Genomic DNA, 18,368 nt, shown 5'->3' on the forward strand with positions numbered 1-18,368 from the left:
ACAGTCAACTGTACTTTGTAAGTGAAGCAGATTGAGTTTTAATATGGTAGTGCTCAAAGTCAGTCTTCAGAGTGACTTAAAGTGTGTTGCAGATGTAAATTCCAAAGAAACCACTGGAATTTTAGTAAATATAGTGGATTTAAGGGTTTTTTTTTTCCTGTTTTCTCTGAAGAAAAAGGTTAAACAGATCTTACCTGTCTAATAGTTTGATAATATTTGGTATCTGATCATGTCACTTTTTTTTGGTGTTTGTAACACTGCTATCATACTTCACAGACCATGATTAAGGAAAAAATAAGATATTAAATAGAACATATGTATAAAAGTCTTAAGGTATAGGACTGATGTCTCTTTAAAATAATTGAAGTTTATTCGTAACTACCAAATTTGAGGACTGTGTTTGAAAGCTCAGGTAAGTAAATGATCTATCAACATTTATCTTAATCTATAGTTGAGTTGATTTTAAAAAAAAAGGAAAGTGAGAGAATCAGAGATGAGTCAATTTAGAAGTAATTGAAGCTATAGAGTATAAAAGGGACATTCCAAATTTTTGGTCAGTTAAAGAATTTTCTTATTTGGTAATTTTTAGGAGAATCTTATTTTCTTTTAAAATTCTATAGCCCATAAATGCCCAAAGTTTTTATGTTTAAATTCTTTAGAACCTGTGCCTGATTTTCTTGCCTTTTAAAGGGACAATGTTTTCTTTACAAATTAGACCTGTTTTCAGTAAACCACAAGGTAAAGAATTTCTAGCTTACCAAGCAGAACAATGAAAATTCTTTATTTTAAAAAATTAAGATTGATTTATATAAACATCTGGGAATATATGAACTATAGAGTCACTTTGGTTTGAGAAACTTGCCCACTGTACACATGAATACTGAGTTGGATTTCTCTGACACAGTGACTCTCTATGAAGTCGCTGACCATAGTGCTGAATCAAAGACAGCCATATTGGTCACTGCTAAATCTGACTGAAAACTGTACACAGAAATTGTATAGAGGTTCAAGTAGCATTATCACTGTAGGAAATATATACATATATTTCATATATACTTTTAAATGCATTCTTTTTATCCAGATGCATTGAAATCAATCAGAAATTGTGATAGAGAAATTCTGACCCCGAAGTATATTAATTTACCGTATAACATTGATTTTGAATAATGTCAGTATAATCAATGAGATCAATGTTAGAGGCTTTCTCTTTCTTTGAAAGCTGCCGCTTGCAGATAAAGACAAGATTTTAAAACCAATTTAAGCAACTAATGAGTTCTGTGAAAAACTAGTTTTAGTTGACACCACTGTAAGGTTGAGTATGAATTTGATATTCGCAGTTTTTGATTGGAGTTTATAATCTGGCACTATCGAACATCAAAATATGTGATCATTAAAATTAATCAAATTAGAAATCACTCATGAAGTAAATTCTACTTAGAAACAATAATAATATAAGCCCTCTTCTAAATAGAAGAGTATAAATTTTGAAATTATAATGATCTTGACTTAGTACTTTGGGGAAATTTTCTATTGTTTGAAGCAGGACAAACACCAGGCTGTCACTGCTTACAATATTATGTTCTACATCGTGCGAAATGAACACTGATAAACCATTGTGGAAATTACCTGAAAAGGAATGTTGTAATACATTTAATATTCAGTAACAGTACTATTTTAGACATAGAACTTTGAAATTATTTTTCTAAAAATAGAATGGGTTGATATGCAGGATCATCAAATTAAGGGTCAAAGGTGACCAACCAGGACAAAGGGCATGCAGCTCATTTTCAAGCAATCAGTTTCTAGTTTTTTCATGGCTGAACAAAAGCTTAATTATATAGAAAAAAGGACATAGTGTTGTCTGACCAGTTGTGATGGTGGAAAAACATGTTTTAAATTTTCTAGATACTTTCAAATTAGTATTTCTTTTACAGACTTAATTTGTGAATGCATGAACCAAAATGGTACTTTATATTTTTCAAACATTTCCTATGTAGCTCTTTTTCACACTCTACAAAACATTTTAACTAAAATATTTTATACCGTATAAGTTAGAAACAGACTAGTTTTTTCATAGATTAAAATTTCTAGAAAAACTGTAAATTACGTTTTATCTATTTTCATTAGTCTCTTGGTATGAGTCTTTGACATTAGTCTTTCCTCTGCTAGTTAAAATCCTGTTTTTACTTAATGTTTATTATACCATTAGATCAAAGCAGTGACATGAAGATGAGCAGCCTCTAAAATAACTCTTGATCTTTATTATATTAAAATGTTTATTGAAACTATTTCAAATGCACTAAAAATTCTTAATCTTTCATAATGTAAATTTTAACCATTAACATTTTTGTATATTAAAACTTAAAAAGTAAAATTTTTTTAACATTGTAATTAAATAGAGGTGTTCAGGTTTACTTAGAATCTTTTTTCAATATTTTTTTTCCAGTTAGTTTATTGATATGCTAATTTAAAGTTTTTACTTTAAAAGGAAGCTACTTTAAAATTCTTATCTTAAAATCTTGATGGGTCTTCAAAAAATATGTGATTAGCTTTCTTAAACAAGAATTTTGCCATTATTTTTACTCCTTAATTTAAAACCACTATTTTACTTTTTTTTCTTTAATTCAGTGAGACCTCAATGATTCATCTATGAGCTTTATTATATGAAACTATTGTGTCATACTGTGGAAAATATAAACTCTTTGCATTAGCAAAACCAACTGTGGTGTGGCTCAATTGTGTTACAACTTTCACATTTAAGTTCAAGAATTGTGTTTACAAATTAACAATTGTGCTATAGTCAGTATCTTTAAATAATTTTAACAATATGCCAGTTGACTTAAATTATTATTCACTGTTTTTTATTTCCTAGAAGAAGTTGTTTCTTACTATGCTATTTGAAGAGAATGCTAAAACTGCCCATATCTCATGTTAAACCAATAAGATTTCAACTTAAAAATGGTTTAGAAAATTAAATTCATATCTGTGATTTAGCAATATTACAAATATTAGCCTCTAAAGTGTTTATATAATGCACTGCAAGTAATGTATTATAATTTACTTCATAAATGTCAAAAATACAATTTTGAAATACTAAGTACTATAAATTTTTTCATTCTTTTGATATTCACAATATTTCAGCAAATATGAAATTTTCCTGTTTTAACACTTCAGTATGTATGATTTTTCAATTGTGTGAAGTCACATGTAAATGTCTTACTTTAAAGTACGTCATTATTAAAAAATAATACCTATATATAATTGAGGGTAGTATTTTCACTTATACCTAAAGTTACAGTAAGATATTTAGTTAAATTGAAAAATAATTTAACCTGATTTTGTTAATGCAGCATTCGAATTTAGTCTGTTGACTAATTTGCAAAATATAATTACAGTGAAGGGCTTCAATACTTATTAAACATTCATTTAGAAGATGGTGTAAGAAAACATTCACTTCGTTGTTGAACTTAAACCTTTAAAATTTTATTTGCTGTGTTTGTGTTATATTTGTTATAGTAAATATAAATAAATATTGTGCTTTAAATTTTAGTCTAGTGTTTGTGTAGTATGTTTGCTGTATGATTTTCACTAGAGTCATTTAAAAATTTTTCCTCAATTCTTCTAAGAAAGAAAAGTCACATTGTTGCCTACTTTGATTTTCAAAGACCGTATTTACTTCAATGACAGTTGAGTCATATTGTAAATAGGTTAATTTTTATTATAAGCCATAATGAATATTTCATTTAGTAAACTATAATGTATTTTAGAAATTTATATTATTTTAGAAAATACTGATAAAAGACAAAAATTTTGTTTTCTTGAATATTTTCTAACATGTTGAGAAATCATGGTGATGAGAATAAATAATGAAATAATTTTCCTTTTATTATGGTAAATATTCTTAATTGCTTAATCATATTTTACCAACTTAAAGTAACTTGTGCTTTTTATTACTATTAAAGGGAAGTTAACACAGTGTAACTTGAATTTAAATAAAGTTTGTGTAATATTATAGTAGTTTTATTATTCAGTTCTCTGATCTTATCAGCTTAATTGGCACTTTTTAAATAAATGAGTTTATAATATGCAGTAGTAATTATTTTTCTTTACATTGAATATTATAACAGCAGATTAACAATATGTAAAGTACTTGAGAAGAATATTTTTACATATTTTATTAGAAAGTATGATATCTAAGAGTGTTTGTAATGGATAATGCATATAAGTTAGACAATTTTATAGCAGTAAGTTATGTATATTTTAAATAAAGATATTTGAAGCCACTTTATATGTACATAGTTTATATTTGCAATAGTCAAATGATTAATTGCCTATCACATTCTCTTTTTATGGAAAGATAATTTTTAAGCAATTGTATACAACTTCTCTTATTTAATAAAAGGCACCCTAGAGATAGTCAGCCCAGGTTCAGAAATTCATTAAGTCATTGATTCATTAAAAATATATATATCGAACACTAAAGAGTGCCATGATTATAACGATGAGCCAAATAAACACAATCCTGCCACTATAGAGCATAGAACCAAATTGAGAGAGAGAACATCTTCATGGGCTATTACAGTATAGTATTATATGGTAGAGGTCTTGTACTTAGTATATAACAATAAGAAAAAGATCTAAGTGGAGATTTTAAATGATGAACAGGGATTATTCTAGTGAAGGGGTCAGAGAAGTGTATTCTAGGATATCACAATTTAAATTTTTTTTAATATATACCCAATATTATAGTATTAAATAAATACACTCATGTAGAATATTCTAAATAGCTTTTTGATTATTATGCATTCAAAGAATTATTTTAATTCTTTATTATTTCAAAGTCACTTATAATAAGGATATGAACATTTAATATTGTAAATATTTTATGTAATATTTACCTGTCTCATTCTTACCATATTTGTTCAGTAAACGTTCTGTGGATTGCAACATTCCTTTTAAAACAATTTTTTTTTTTTACTAACTTGTTTTTGAAAAATTTTATACTATTAACATCAGTGAAATATATTGATGTGTATAAATAATCTTTTCCTTTGAAAAGGGATGATAATATTAAAACTATCAATAATGAAAAACTATCATATGTAAGTTTAGATAGTGAAAAATTGGGACATCTTCATCATTCGAATTGACTGGCTCTTTTTAAACCCAGAAAACTCATAGTTAGAGCTCTGAAACAGTGTTATAATATTTGGTTTTCACTTAACTAAATCTACCATTTATATTAAGTTATCATCTGAATTATTTGAAAAGTTTTTTTTAACCCTATCAATTGTTTGTATACATTTTTGGAATATATTAGTTTGAACTTCTCTGTAAATATAAGCAGATAGAGAAGATTAAACATGAGTTGTGGGCTATTAGAATAGAAAAACATGAGTTAGGGTTTTGCTGAAATTTAGTTGTATTTAAACACACCCCCACATAAACCAAATGTGCAAAATAAAGCTTAGTATAGCCTCAGTGTAAAGGAAAGCTCTATTTCAATAAGTTTTAATAATGAATTTTGTTAACATTAAGGTCTGTCATTATCTTCTGTCTTTTGGTTGTAAACACAGGATAACTGAAGGATTTAATGTACAGAGTTTCACTTGCCTTTTGTTCACATTCTTCCTCTATTCTTTTCAAATCTTACTCAGTGGGATTATCATCCCTTGTAAGAAGAATCTTGGGTCAACATTCAGTAGAACTCTGCACTTGGAAAAGCCTCCATTTAGTTTTAAGAAGAAATGAGATTGCACCTTAACGAATTTACATATAATGGCTTATTTTTTGTGAATTGATATAGTAGATATAGTGTGTAAAACTTGATTAAGGGGACAAAGACAACCCTGGGTGGTAGCAGGTGAGTGGATGCATGTTCAAACCAATCTATTTTCCAAATCTCAGTAACTGAGCTCAGGATAAATATGTTAATTCAGTGGCCAGTAGGACTTTCTCTTCCAATTGCTATATTTTATTACTGGGTGACCTCTTTATTGCAAGTTTTATTGTGTTGTGACATCTGCCAGCGGATATATTAGAAACATCAGTACTTATATCTTTTAAAAAGAACAGTTGTTGCTTTTCAAAATCTGAGATAATGCATGTTAATACCTTTAATTAGATATACTTAATGATTAAATGTATTACCATTAATGTAATTTTTCTCAAAGTAACAGAGAGACCTAATATCGATGATGTAGTACCACAATTAGGTTCTCATTATCTTCTAAAATATATCTGAAGAGAATAGTCGAGTAAGTTCATCAAGAAACACACTATTGTGGATTGGGTTGATTTTTTAACTGGTTTTAAAAAATGGGATTCTTGAATTACAGTGTAATAATAAATATTTTTTAAAAATTTAACTGTATAATTCATGAAATTGGGATATTGGACTACATCATAATGGTCTTGTTATGAATGTTTTTTTTTAAACATTTTTTTTAAACCTGTGTTTTTTAATAAGAATGAAAGGCAAGTTTTTACCAGTTGGTTATCTAATTTTGCTAGCTGAGTCTTTGACTTCACAGAGTCAAAACTTAGGCATTTTATTGCTTTCTAATGAGTCATTAAACTGAAGAAGGCAATTAATTAGGCAATTAATATAGTACTGACTTGAGCTTTCTGATTTTAGGTTCTTCAGAAGATGATGAGGTCATTCAACCAAGTTTCATCAGCCCCAGGTTAGTCTTTTTTTTTATTTCAATACTTTACTTTTGTTTAAAAAGAACAGTAGAGGCATGTGAGAAAACTTGACAACCTTCAGGAATTCACTTTGGCAAGATAGGTACCATATCCTACTGTACTCCAGATCACTCCATCTATAAACATACTCCCCCAGAATGCATGGATGAAATGTTCCTATTAACTCCTTTTCCTCCTGATTTTAGCAATATTAGATTTTGTGATTCCCTTTTCATAACTTGACCAAAATAGATATTTACATGCTTATGGAGCTGAATGAAAATTATTTGTAGCTTGTTCATTTGTGTGACTCTCATAGCAAAATAGGCATTCATAAATATATGTTAAATTAATTTAAAAGATAGAGATTTGGTGCTACTTTCAAGTAATTTACCATAATATAAGCAGAACAATATATTAGACATTTTTCAAGTAATTAGGAAATTTCCCTAATTTTGGAAAGTTCCATTTATTTTGATTTTCATGAACTTGTATCATATTTGTTCCTCATTATACTGCAAAAATGAGTCTTGAACTTTTAACATTTTAAACTTAGATGTTTTTGTACATTTCAATTATTTAGATGTACTATAAAACCTAGATTTTTCAGTACATAAATATTTTATATTATTGAAATTAACAGAATTTACAACATTTTTTCAGTAAGTTTTATTTGATAATGTAATACTCCAGTTTATGTTTCGATGAATTTAGTATCTTGACTCTATCTTGACTAATAATATTACTTTGAAAACACACTTAAGAGCTGTAATATGAAAAAGTTTATGAGCATTAATTAGTACAAGTAAAAGACGTTATTATGTTATTAAGCTTATAAATTTTAGGATTGTAGATAGCAAGAGGAAAATAGTAGGAATCAAAAGATTTAATGAGGAACCACTGATAGGCATTGTCATTTGACAAACACTTTCCTTTTTTCTAGAGTGAATCCTTTGACATGGAGATGATGCTCTAATGAGTATCATGAAAAAGAAGATTCTGAAAAGTTGCTACAATATTTTAAATTACCAACTAGTTTCTGATTACTATAGATTGTGGTTTTTTCATGGGGCAAACTGGAGGCAGTCGAGAGACCTTTTTCGTTTCTGTTGGGAAAAAATGTTAACACCAATGTGTTAAGTGACTGCAATAAAGTTTCATGTCTGTGTTTCCTTGTGATTAAAAAGGGGTTGTCCGGGAGAGGTTCCATATTCTCCAAAAGAAAGGTTATTTCCAGAGATTACATTTAAACTGAAAGACTCGAAAATCAACTTATCCTGTCTCCTCACTTTGCAGATAAGTAAACTGAGGCTCAGAGAAGCTTAGTGATTAGCAAGGTCACAAGGTCGATAAATGGGACCAGAATTCTGGCCTCCAGTTTCTAGCTGGATGCTCTTTCTCCACAGATTTTTTTCCCACACAAGCATCTATCTGTGAAGGCTGAAGATTTCTTCCCACTGGCCTGATCTTTTATTCCCCCACTGTTCTTTTCCTTCCTGTTTTCCATCCACCTGTCATCTTCTTCCAAATAAATCCAAAATGAAAATATTAAAATAAATACCTAGGAAACAGTCCACACTCTTATTTCAGTTGATTATTTATTTCGATGAGATTGTTATAGAATCAACTTTCATTCATTGCCTTAGGGAAGGGGAAAGAATTACGTTTATATTATTTAGTGTCATTTCTACAGACTCAGAATATATACTACAGAAGATCTTTAAATTATGAAATACATGTTCAAGTAGTACAGGTGAAAAGTACTCATTTTTCTTATAAAACATGAAGCTTTTTGTGCAATTCTGTGTAAAACTATAGTGTTATTACAAAATGATTTTTCTATCTTTTTGTTCTGATTAAAATCATTTAAGAAAGTGTTGGCACTTTCAGAAGCAATTTGGGAGGAGTAATAACATTTTTATTTTTTCTTTTCATTGAGGGAGTATGTTAATGGAACAGGATTTTTTTTTTTTTTTTTTGCTATTTCAGTTTTTTTAAAGGAACTTTCTACAAAATGGTGGTCTTAAAATACTGCCCCTTTTCTGAATAATTTTATTTATTGTTCTAAATACTTTGCTGAAATGTAACAAACCAAAAAGAAACATTTGAAAATGATTGTTTTTGAAATATGAAAGCAATTTGTCTAGAAAATTTTAAATATATGCTAATAAGTTCCTGTATTTTCTATAATTTTATTTAAATCTGTGGAAGTGTGTTGAGATATTTAAAGAAAAACATTTTAAGAGACTTTTACAACTGTGTAAAAATTCTCAAATTGGAACAATTATGTTAAGCCAGAGCATTTTGCTACCAGATAAGGAAATTAAATGAGAACGGAATTTTGCTTTTCGGAAACAAAAACAAAATGCCCCCGTATTCTGAAGTGCCTTTACTATAAGATCAAGGCATCCAGCCGAGTACTCCTTTCATTTGACTCCGAATTGTAAGAATTTAAAGAAAGTTATTTGCCAGGTAGTTTGCTGAAACGCGGTGGGAGGGATCCCGAATAGTTTGCCCGACGTGCGCGTCGCAACTTTTAGGCTAAAAACCTCACGCTGAGGCCATAGGGTGGGTTCCCTAAAATCTCCTGGGGCCGACCCCCACCCTCTTCCAGGCCTACGGCTTTTCCTGATCCTCCGAAGGCGCACGGCGATGTTTTCGTGGCTGCACTAAAGTACGGCGCCAGGAGTCTGGAGACCGCTCCATTTTAGGCACGGCCTGGTAGGGGAGTGGAGGCGGGTGATGGCAGTGGTCATTTTTTCGGGTGCTCCAGAGTCCCCTTTTCCTTCTGCTTCACTTATATTTCCGAGACTGACACCTGACAAAGGGATCGAATTATAAATCATATATGTCTGGAAAGGCAGTAAAAGTAGTCGATTGTGCCAAGTATTGCCTTCCATAGTGGTGAAGGCAAGGGTTTCCTTTGTTTGGTGTTCTTGGGGACACAATGACAAATGTAAAATCCCTTAATTAGTGAGAAACCATTAGCCTTCTTCTGAACCGCTCCACTTGTAGAGAGGAGGTGGTGATGTGTTGAATAAAGGGAAAGGTGACTAGAGAAAGAGGAGAGGAAGTGGAGGGGGTGGAGGTGGAGGGAAAGGGCAGATCCGCTGGCCTGGGGGTCTCTGGGACCCTGGGGCGCGAGCTGCGCGTGAAGATACACGGCTGCAAAGGCAGCGCTGGGGCTCCTGAGCCTGGCCTTATTTGCCGGGAGGGGAGCACGGGTGGAGTCGCTTGCTGCAATGCCACAGCCCCTCCTCCTAGTTTTAAGAAGAACCGAAGCATTGTTTCTGGTTTGATAGAAGTCACTCGTTGCTTATAGGAAGACAACGACGGTGGGCTCTGGCACCTCTTTTGGCTCCTTGCATTGTACTGTTGGATAAACACGCACACACACACACACACACACCAACAGCTGCGAACATGTGTACTTAGCTTTTTAAATGGAGAAACCTTAGAGTATGATAACCAGCAGGCATTATGCTAGGTTATTTCCTTGATTTTTTTACCAACCCCGCCTCCCCCCCCCCCCGTGCATTGACAATTCTTTGTTGCTACTTGAACTTATTTTAAAGACATTTTGAAAGAACTATGATAAATCAACTTACTAAAACATTTGGCTTTCACAAGTATAAAACATGCGTTTTGAGTCAAGCACAGGTCTTTCTGGCACTAAAAACAAGTAGGAAATGAGAAAAAAATTAAAACCAGAAGACTTCAGGAAGGTGACAAATTGGAAAGCATTCTAGGAGATTCATAGGACCATTTTATGTGATAGAAGCATTCTATGAGCTTAGAGAGATTATGTTCAGTTTTATTAAAGGATCTTGGGCTCAAAAGAAGGGGAGGGGGGAGTACACAAAAGAAGAATCTATGTAGAAGACAGTACCACATCCCTGAAATGGTGATATTTTGTTTCTCACTGTTTTCTTCACTTCTCTTCCTTCCCAATATCCTTCCCTCCTCCTCCCTATACCCTTCCCTCTTCCCTTCTCTCCCTCTTTACCCCACCCCCAAGGTATGTAAATGCAGTTGCCTTAAATTCTTTGTGAATGAATGTTAGAGAATTTCTCAGAGTTACCAGTTGGAAAAAGCCTTCTACACAACTTGAAAGGCTGATGTCCCTCTCAGGAAATGAATGAGTCGATAACCTCTGACACCAGTGACCAGTCCAGTGAACCCTACCTTAATTCCACTAATAGTGGAGGCCCCCAATCAGTGCAGAAGGTGAATCTCATAACTGTACCATCCTATGTGGTTCAGTTATGGCATTTCACACTTTTCATCTAATTGTTGATAGGTTTGAATTTCTCTAAAGTCACTAATAAACAAGAATTCAGAATCAATTATTTCCGATTTTATGATTAAACAATTTTCTAATTAAAACAAACAGATAAAATATTGTTTGTAAATGTGTGTCAGTGACTATACTGGCCTGTGAATTTTACAACTACTTTTACATAAGTAACAGCTTTTCCCCTCAACTTACATAATACTTTTTCAGATTTTTTTCTTAACCAGATGTTGATTTCCAAAAGTAGTTATTTCATTTAAAATATTTTTTTAAAACTCAACTTATTTTAGTATTTTCTATTTTGTATGTGAAATGTTTAACCTGGAATGTCATCATTAAAGTTACTTCATGTAATCAGTTGATTTCTACTATTAAAATAATGCCTAATAAATGTTTTAACAAATAATTTTTTGAGATCCTCTAGCTTTTGTTACTCTTTCAAAATCATTTGGATTTTCACACTTTTCCTTTCCTCCCTACCAGCTGATACATGGTTATCCCCGCAAAGTAAATAAAATGAGAAAACTTTGCCCCATTTTCGGAGAAACAACAAGAAATAAACACGAAAAATCTTTACAAATGCATGTCTTGGTTGACACCTTTTACCACAAACAGCGGAAAATAGCATAAATATACATCCATTCACTTCAGATCCGAACTAATTAGTATACATTTATATTTAGTTCTTTAATATGGAGAGGAGGTGTACATAGGTGCTGTATGTGAATTTTCAAAAGCTTTTAGATTCAAGATCCCTACATTTTAGTTTGTGTGAAAGTGTCAGGAGTGTTAGGAGTTAGCAGTGTGGACGTTTGGAGAGACCGAAGGGGATTGCGGGTTTGGTGGGGGAGGGTCAACTCGGTAGCTTTGCCTAAGGGAAGTGGTATCTGTACAGTTTCTCCGTAAACTGCTTGTTTAAGAAAATGGGGGTGGGGTGGGGGAAAGAGTGGTGGTGCATTTTAATCTTTCAAAAACGGGCGATATTTTCTACTTTAAAGGAAGTAAAGCATTTCTAGTTGATCTATGATATTTATTGTATTCGATGAGGGCGGTAATATTGGTGTCAGCATCTAGTAATCTACAATCATTTGAACTAATTTGAAAGGTAAGGGGAAAGCATTTTGAAACAAGGGCCGGACCGGGGACGGGACGGTAGGAGCCTAATCCGTTATTAAATTTTCGTTTATTCCACTCTTCTATCCACTGGTAGTTGACTTTTAAAATGTCAGGGTCAGTCAATATTACATGAATTTACCTTTTTTCTCCTACTTGCCTCTTTCTTCACCCCTCCCCCCACCGGCGCCCGCTTTTTTCTCCCCCACCTCTTTCTCTGGCTCTGCAGCCGCCTCTGCTGGCGGCTCCTCTTCACCTCCCCTGCCTGGAGAACCCCTCCCCCTCCTTGCCCTACGTCGTCTTGCTCTTGGGGAACAATCGCCACTGATTGAGGTTCACTCTATGTTAGGCTGGAAAACTGGGCTGTTATTTAGGAAGTCATTAATCACATCTCCTCCCCCGGAAAGAGATGGCGGAGAAACCTGTGAAGTACAATTTCTTACCAACCCCCTCCAAAGTGTTCCGAAATGATAAACCTAAACACAATTTTACTACGTGAAGGTGATAGCAATTTTTTCCTGTAGGATTTTATTTCAAATTTGAAAAAATTTCAGGGCACCATCAAGTAATTGTGGTTTTTTTCGTATTGTAGGTGTACATTACGATTATCCAAACTTTCACAGGAATGTAATTAGGTTTAATTAGGTTTTTTGGAAATTATGTATTTCCTTCTAAGAACTGAAAAATATGAAATTTGCGTCCCAAGCAGGTTTACTGCTATCGATCAATTGAATTCTTAGGGAGGAAAAAAAGCGTAACATCCGTTGCTTTATTTAGATGGCTTTTTTTTTTCCCCTAAATGAGATTATTTGGACAGGCTTGTGTGTAAGGCACATATATGACTGTGCCGTTTTTCTAAATCGACGATTCAGAAGGACCCTCCATTGTGTTTAAGTAAAAGCACAAAATCGGCATTCTGATTAATCGTAAAGAAGCGTCCCAAAATGTCTTTTAGATAACATGTTTGAGTTTTTCGTGTTCATTCATAAATTATTTTGATGTCAGCATAGATGAAATGGCGATTGGTTATCTCTTCCTCTTGCCAGCCCCTTAAGGATCCGAGGTGAAATTAGTAGCAAGAAAGCATGTAATTGACAAAGTCACGTGTGCTCAGGGGGCCAGAAACTGGAGAGAGAAGAGAAAAAAATCAAAAGAGGGAAAGCACATTAGACCATGCGAGCTAAATTTGTGATCGCACAAAATCAAGATGTTAGATTGATGCAGAAGATCACTCCGTTCCAAAGGGAAAGTTTTCATCTCACGAGTTTGGAGCAGAGGGCCCGTGGGGCAACATGGCCGAAGGTTAATTTTCTTTTCTATTGTTTTACTGTGATTTTCTCTCTTCCTTTCTCTCCCCCCTCCCCCTCTCCCATCCTTCTTTGCCGTTCCCCCCCTTCCCGGTTTTACCCCAATACTGGGCATTACCCCCACCCCCCATCGCGCAATGGGGCTTTCTGCAACCTATTGTTACAGATCTCCAAAAATGTTTTGTACCGCCCACACTGATTCACAACTTGAAAAGCTTTCAGGGGGCTATTGTTTGAATTGTTTGAGTGTGATTAAGCGCAGTTTCAGTTAGTGAGCCCAAGAAAACTTTTATACACCTGCCCCCTCCCCCATCCCACCCCAACTTTAATTGAAAGTTATCGGGGCGGGGGGGGGGGTGGGGGGCAGATGCACATTGCAGATAACCCTGGATTCGCTGCCGCCGCATGTGCATTAAAGTAGTTCTAACCATCTTCGCGATTTCTCTTTTCTCCTCGTGCCCGCAGAGAAAAGAGTTTCTCTGAAATTTTCTCTTTGTAAATGGGATCAGTGTTAAATCAGCAATATGCAAGTAAAGTATCTTGTGCCGTAATGTAATATGTAGCTGGAAAATGGAGTTAAATGAAAAAGTACACGTCTATACTGAAACGTGGAAGTGGATGTGATCCATAGAACAGTGTGGCTTCCCCTCCCCCGCTTCCCCTTTTAGCCATTTTCATTTTAAATATTTTCTGTAGAAAAGAAGGAATCAACCACTTAATCATGTTTTTCTTATTTCCTCTCTCCCCAGCCTCCAAGCAGTTTTTTTTTTTTTCTTTTCTCTCTTACTTTCAGTGAACTGTATGGCAGTACAGACTGACTGACTTTTTTTGTCCTGTTCCACTCAGGCGGGGCAAGCAAAGGTGGTGGAGAAGAGCCCGGGAAGCTGCCGGAGCAGGTAGAGGAGGAATCCCAGGTTTTGCACGGAACTGGCCACTGTAAGTGGTTCAATGTGCGAATGGGATTTGGATTCATCTCCATGATAAACCGAGAGGGAAGCCCCTTGGATATTCCAGTCGATGTATTCGTACACCAAGTAAGCCAAACTTTTTTCACCCCCCTCTTTACCTTTTTCCACGTGGAGCGGGTCAGTAGTTTTGTCAATGGCTTTACAATAATGTGCCCTTAGATATATTGAAAGACAAGATCTTCCTTATAGTCACGAGTTAACACAGTTTTTAGGGTGCTGTTTGGGCCCCTTCCTGAGTATCTTTTCCTGAACAGAAAATAAAATCTTTGAAATTTTACTGCTTGGGTGCTGGTTGACTGTATTAGCAAGTTCCTCCCTTCATTCGACAGCAAAATTGCGGTGGTGTAGCTTCCGTTGTTATGGAATACAGTATACTGTCGCCTATGGCCGGTGAATGAGTGGGCAAATGAATGAAGAAACATTGAGCGTCTTAAGTAAAAAAAAAAAAAAAAAAAAAAAATTGATGTTATAAGAAATCTATAGGTCCCCGTATTTGTAGATATCACTAGGTGGTAGTTTTCCTTGTTATTTAATCTCTGCCCAGTAGTCATTTGTAGATTTAAGTCAAAATAATTGGATTTTACAGTCAAATAAAGTAGAATACTGTTGGCCTAGTATGGACTTGAAGAAAAGCAAGAGAGGATGCTTGGTAATCAAACATTTTAAAAATGTGCTCCCTGTAGGGCATAGGTCCAAAGGATACTGTCTCTTTAAGAGACTGAACTCAGAGAAACATGTGGCCAGAGGCGGCTCTAGCCTGTATGTTTAAAATGTGCTAGTCTCCTACTTGGGGTAAATTTCCACTATTGCTTATAGTGTGTTGTAATTTGTTAAGATGCTTAATATCATCAGAATGTCGTCGCCTCTCATTTTCAAGATTTTATCCAGAAACAAGCAAATTAATACCTCATCCTCTTCCAATCCACTCCTCTCTGTTGCTTAATCTCTCTATAGTAAAAAAAAAAAAATGTTTACAGTTTGCAAGGTTGAATATTTCATTGAAAGAAGTCAAAGAACTCTAAGTTATCTGTCATAATTAATTCTTAGATAGGAGTAAAGGGATTTAAGATTAAAGAGGTTTAGTTTGGCTTGACATTTATGTTAAAATTTTTATGAATGACTATCAATACTGTAGGTTGACTGACATAGATACATGCAAGAAATAGTCTATTTGAGTGAAAATTATATATTTTGTTTGATTCTATGTTGTATGTCCTTGATAATATTTACAACCTCCTTTTCTCCCTAAGGAATCATCTTTAAATTAAGTTTATAAACAATAGAAAAACATGAAACCATTGTTTTGATCTGTTGTCCTGTGGTGCTTGGTAGCTTCCTGACCTTGCTGTATGGTGTGTGTTTTCCTTTCCTAAGGCCTGGCCATCATTATTGGCTGTTTACATGTGGAAGAATCAGCATAATCTGTGAATTGAAACAGTGTTTAAATGCATAAATAGAAGTCCACAGACAGGCTACTGAATTTTATGCCTCCTACTTTACCTTGCAAAATGAAGCCACATTTCTTTTTTCCTCCCTAGACTGAATGACTGAAATCATTGACAGATCCATTTCTGTCAGGCTCTGGCTTTCCCCCCTTTGAACCTTCTCTAGGTTGTTAAATTGTTCTTTACGATCTCATAAATTTGTTTTATAGATGAATGAAAAAAACAGCCCTTTCTTCTTTGTCTGATCACACCTTGTTATAATTTGGTTTTCTATGTTTACCTTTTAATATATTCAAATGTTAGATATCTTATTAATCAATATTAATGTTTAGAACCATGAGACATCCAAATTTAAGCTGTTCAATGATTATATGTTAATAAACATTCCTATATTCACTGAATTAAGGAATACTGTATTGCTAGAAAAGTTTTATAGATAGCAAACAGTTTCCAGAGTATAATAATTGATTATTTAAGAGTTGCTTTAATCTTCTGTTATACATCATATGTTTACTAAAAGAACAATGTTAAAATGATGTGATAAAAATTCTCTTTAAATATGTATATCGGTAGTCTTCAGAAGAATGTACATTCTTAGGAAGAAGTATGTAAAAAGTAAATAAGACTTAAGTATTAGCGCTTTTGTGATGTAAAAAAACAGACTGTGATAATCTTTACATTTAAAATTAGAAAGTGATATTTTAGGAGATTTTTTTTTTGCTAGTTACAGTATTTGTTTCTTTTTAAAATATATCTCGGGTTTTTTCCTAGGGAAAGATTATTTAGATATCAGTTGCTTCTTTTTGATGTCTAGATTTCTGTCTTATACTGAGACTTAACATAAATCGCATATAAACCATGTGAATAACTGTTTTGAAAAAGGTAGGAATACTACTGATTTTAGCCAAGCAGCCACAAGTAACAATTAGATGGTCATAAATGATATGTGTAGGTATCATGTGAGCATTGCTTATAGAATCAGGTTGCAATTCAGGACTATTTTAAAAAAGTTTTAAAAATGTTTTCAGTTGTTTTTGCTGCCATTTTTACTTTCAGCAATTTCAAAAGCATACTAGGTTTTATGTATAATTATAAACTAGATTTTTTTCCTCATGTCTATATACTCTTCTGTTATGAAAGATAGATATTATGGATAATTAGGAAATTTAATTGTTCTTCTGGACCAATATCTACTCATTTTAAATATATGATGAGTGTTCAGAAGTATTATGTGTCGATGGATTTTTTTAAATATTTGGAGACATATTCTTAATAGTCTATACCTGAGGAAATAAGAAAATAAATTGGTTTCTGTAAAATAATATTTAAAAACCCAGGATATATTTTTCTCTTTTGAAAATATTGACTGCCAAGAACTGGATATAAAAAACAATAATTCAGTTGCCAGGAAATGAAGAGAACGTATATATGTATTTTAAAAAATAGATGTTACCTAATTTTGTTAACCTAGTTTTATTTAAAATTTGTTAGCAATAATACAACCTATTAGTTTCTGTAATGTCACCAGCTCCTCAAACAGAAACACATGACTTAGGTGCTGCACTTTCCCTATCTTTAGACTTGTTGATAAATGCAGTGAGATTCTCCTGTTTGAGAACGGTGTGTGACCATTCATTGGTGGCTTAAAATGACAGTCTTCATTTGACTTGCTAATGTTAACTTGTGATTTAAATGATCTTATTTTTATATACTGTTAATATATATGTATTCCGACACATGTTAATACTGAAACAGCCTTCAATACTGAATATTTTAATTTTAAAAACTTAACAAAAATGTATAAATATTATTTTTGAATTTTGTCACTGCACACTGTTTTTGAAATGTTCCTTAAAATATTTAATATTCAAAATTTGAAAATTTTGATCATGATTTAGTTTGTAAATAGCATAAATTTGTAGGACTTTCTTACTTTAGAGTCTAGTGCAAGACATAATTTGTCTCTCAGTTGAAGAGTTACATGGTTAACACGATTTGTAATTCTAAGTTCCTATAAGGCAATTTCATCAATTAGAATACAATTGTTTTGTACGTTCTTAATACTTCTTTCAATTTTTTGTTAATGGATTGTAAAAATTTGCATCAACAGGTAGATTGTGGGCTAAGATGTTTAAATTACCTGGAAAGGTCTTTGAAAACTTTTTGAAATATTAAAAGCTTTTAATAGGACAAATATTTGACGGTACTTTAGATGAATAACACAGTAATTAAATATTAGATCTTTTCTGGAGAAGGGCGGTGTTCTCCAATAACTACCTGTTGATATTTGTTATCCTGTAAGTTTTTCTTTACATAGATTTTGACACTTATATCCAAAGTCATTATCTTACCTAATGATCATCTGAAACTTAATTCGTTTAGGGGAGAGATAGAATCTATTTTCCTTATTGCCCTCTCTTAATCTCATTTGCATAATATTTTTTTTCACTTGGGTTGTATTTGGAATTCTTTGCCATCAAAGAATTTTTTTAAGATGCATGTGTATTTCATTTCACAAATTATGTAAGAATTGTTTTCAAAGAGAAAGTAATTC

At 33.0% G+C, this 18,368-nt stretch overlaps 1 protein-coding gene across 2 annotated transcripts in view; it reads left to right on the plus strand.

Moving 5' to 3' along the window:
- The first annotated feature begins 6,611 nt into the window (after positions 1-6,611).
- LIN28B (lin-28 homolog B) overlaps positions 6,612-18,368 on the plus strand; it is a 95,785-nt gene continuing 84,028 nt past the window's right edge. Inside the window, exons 1-2 of one of the 2 annotated variants that reach the window (XM_036220404.1) lie at positions 6,612-6,686; positions 14,248-14,435. In XM_036220404.1, coding sequence (XP_036076297.1) covers positions 6,650-6,686; positions 14,248-14,435 — 225 coding nt within the window. In that variant the 5' untranslated portion in view covers positions 6,612-6,649. Of the gene's footprint in view, positions 6,687-13,339; positions 13,397-14,247; positions 14,436-18,368 lie in introns of those variants that run through there. The other variant, XM_016126181.2, reaches the window with a different exon arrangement.

Source organism: Rousettus aegyptiacus, unplaced genomic scaffold, assembly GCF_014176215.1.
Source record: "Rousettus aegyptiacus isolate mRouAeg1 unplaced genomic scaffold, mRouAeg1.p scaffold_m13_p_1, whole genome shotgun sequence".
In the NCBI taxonomy this organism is placed as follows: domain Eukaryota; kingdom Metazoa; phylum Chordata; class Mammalia; order Chiroptera; family Pteropodidae; genus Rousettus; species Rousettus aegyptiacus.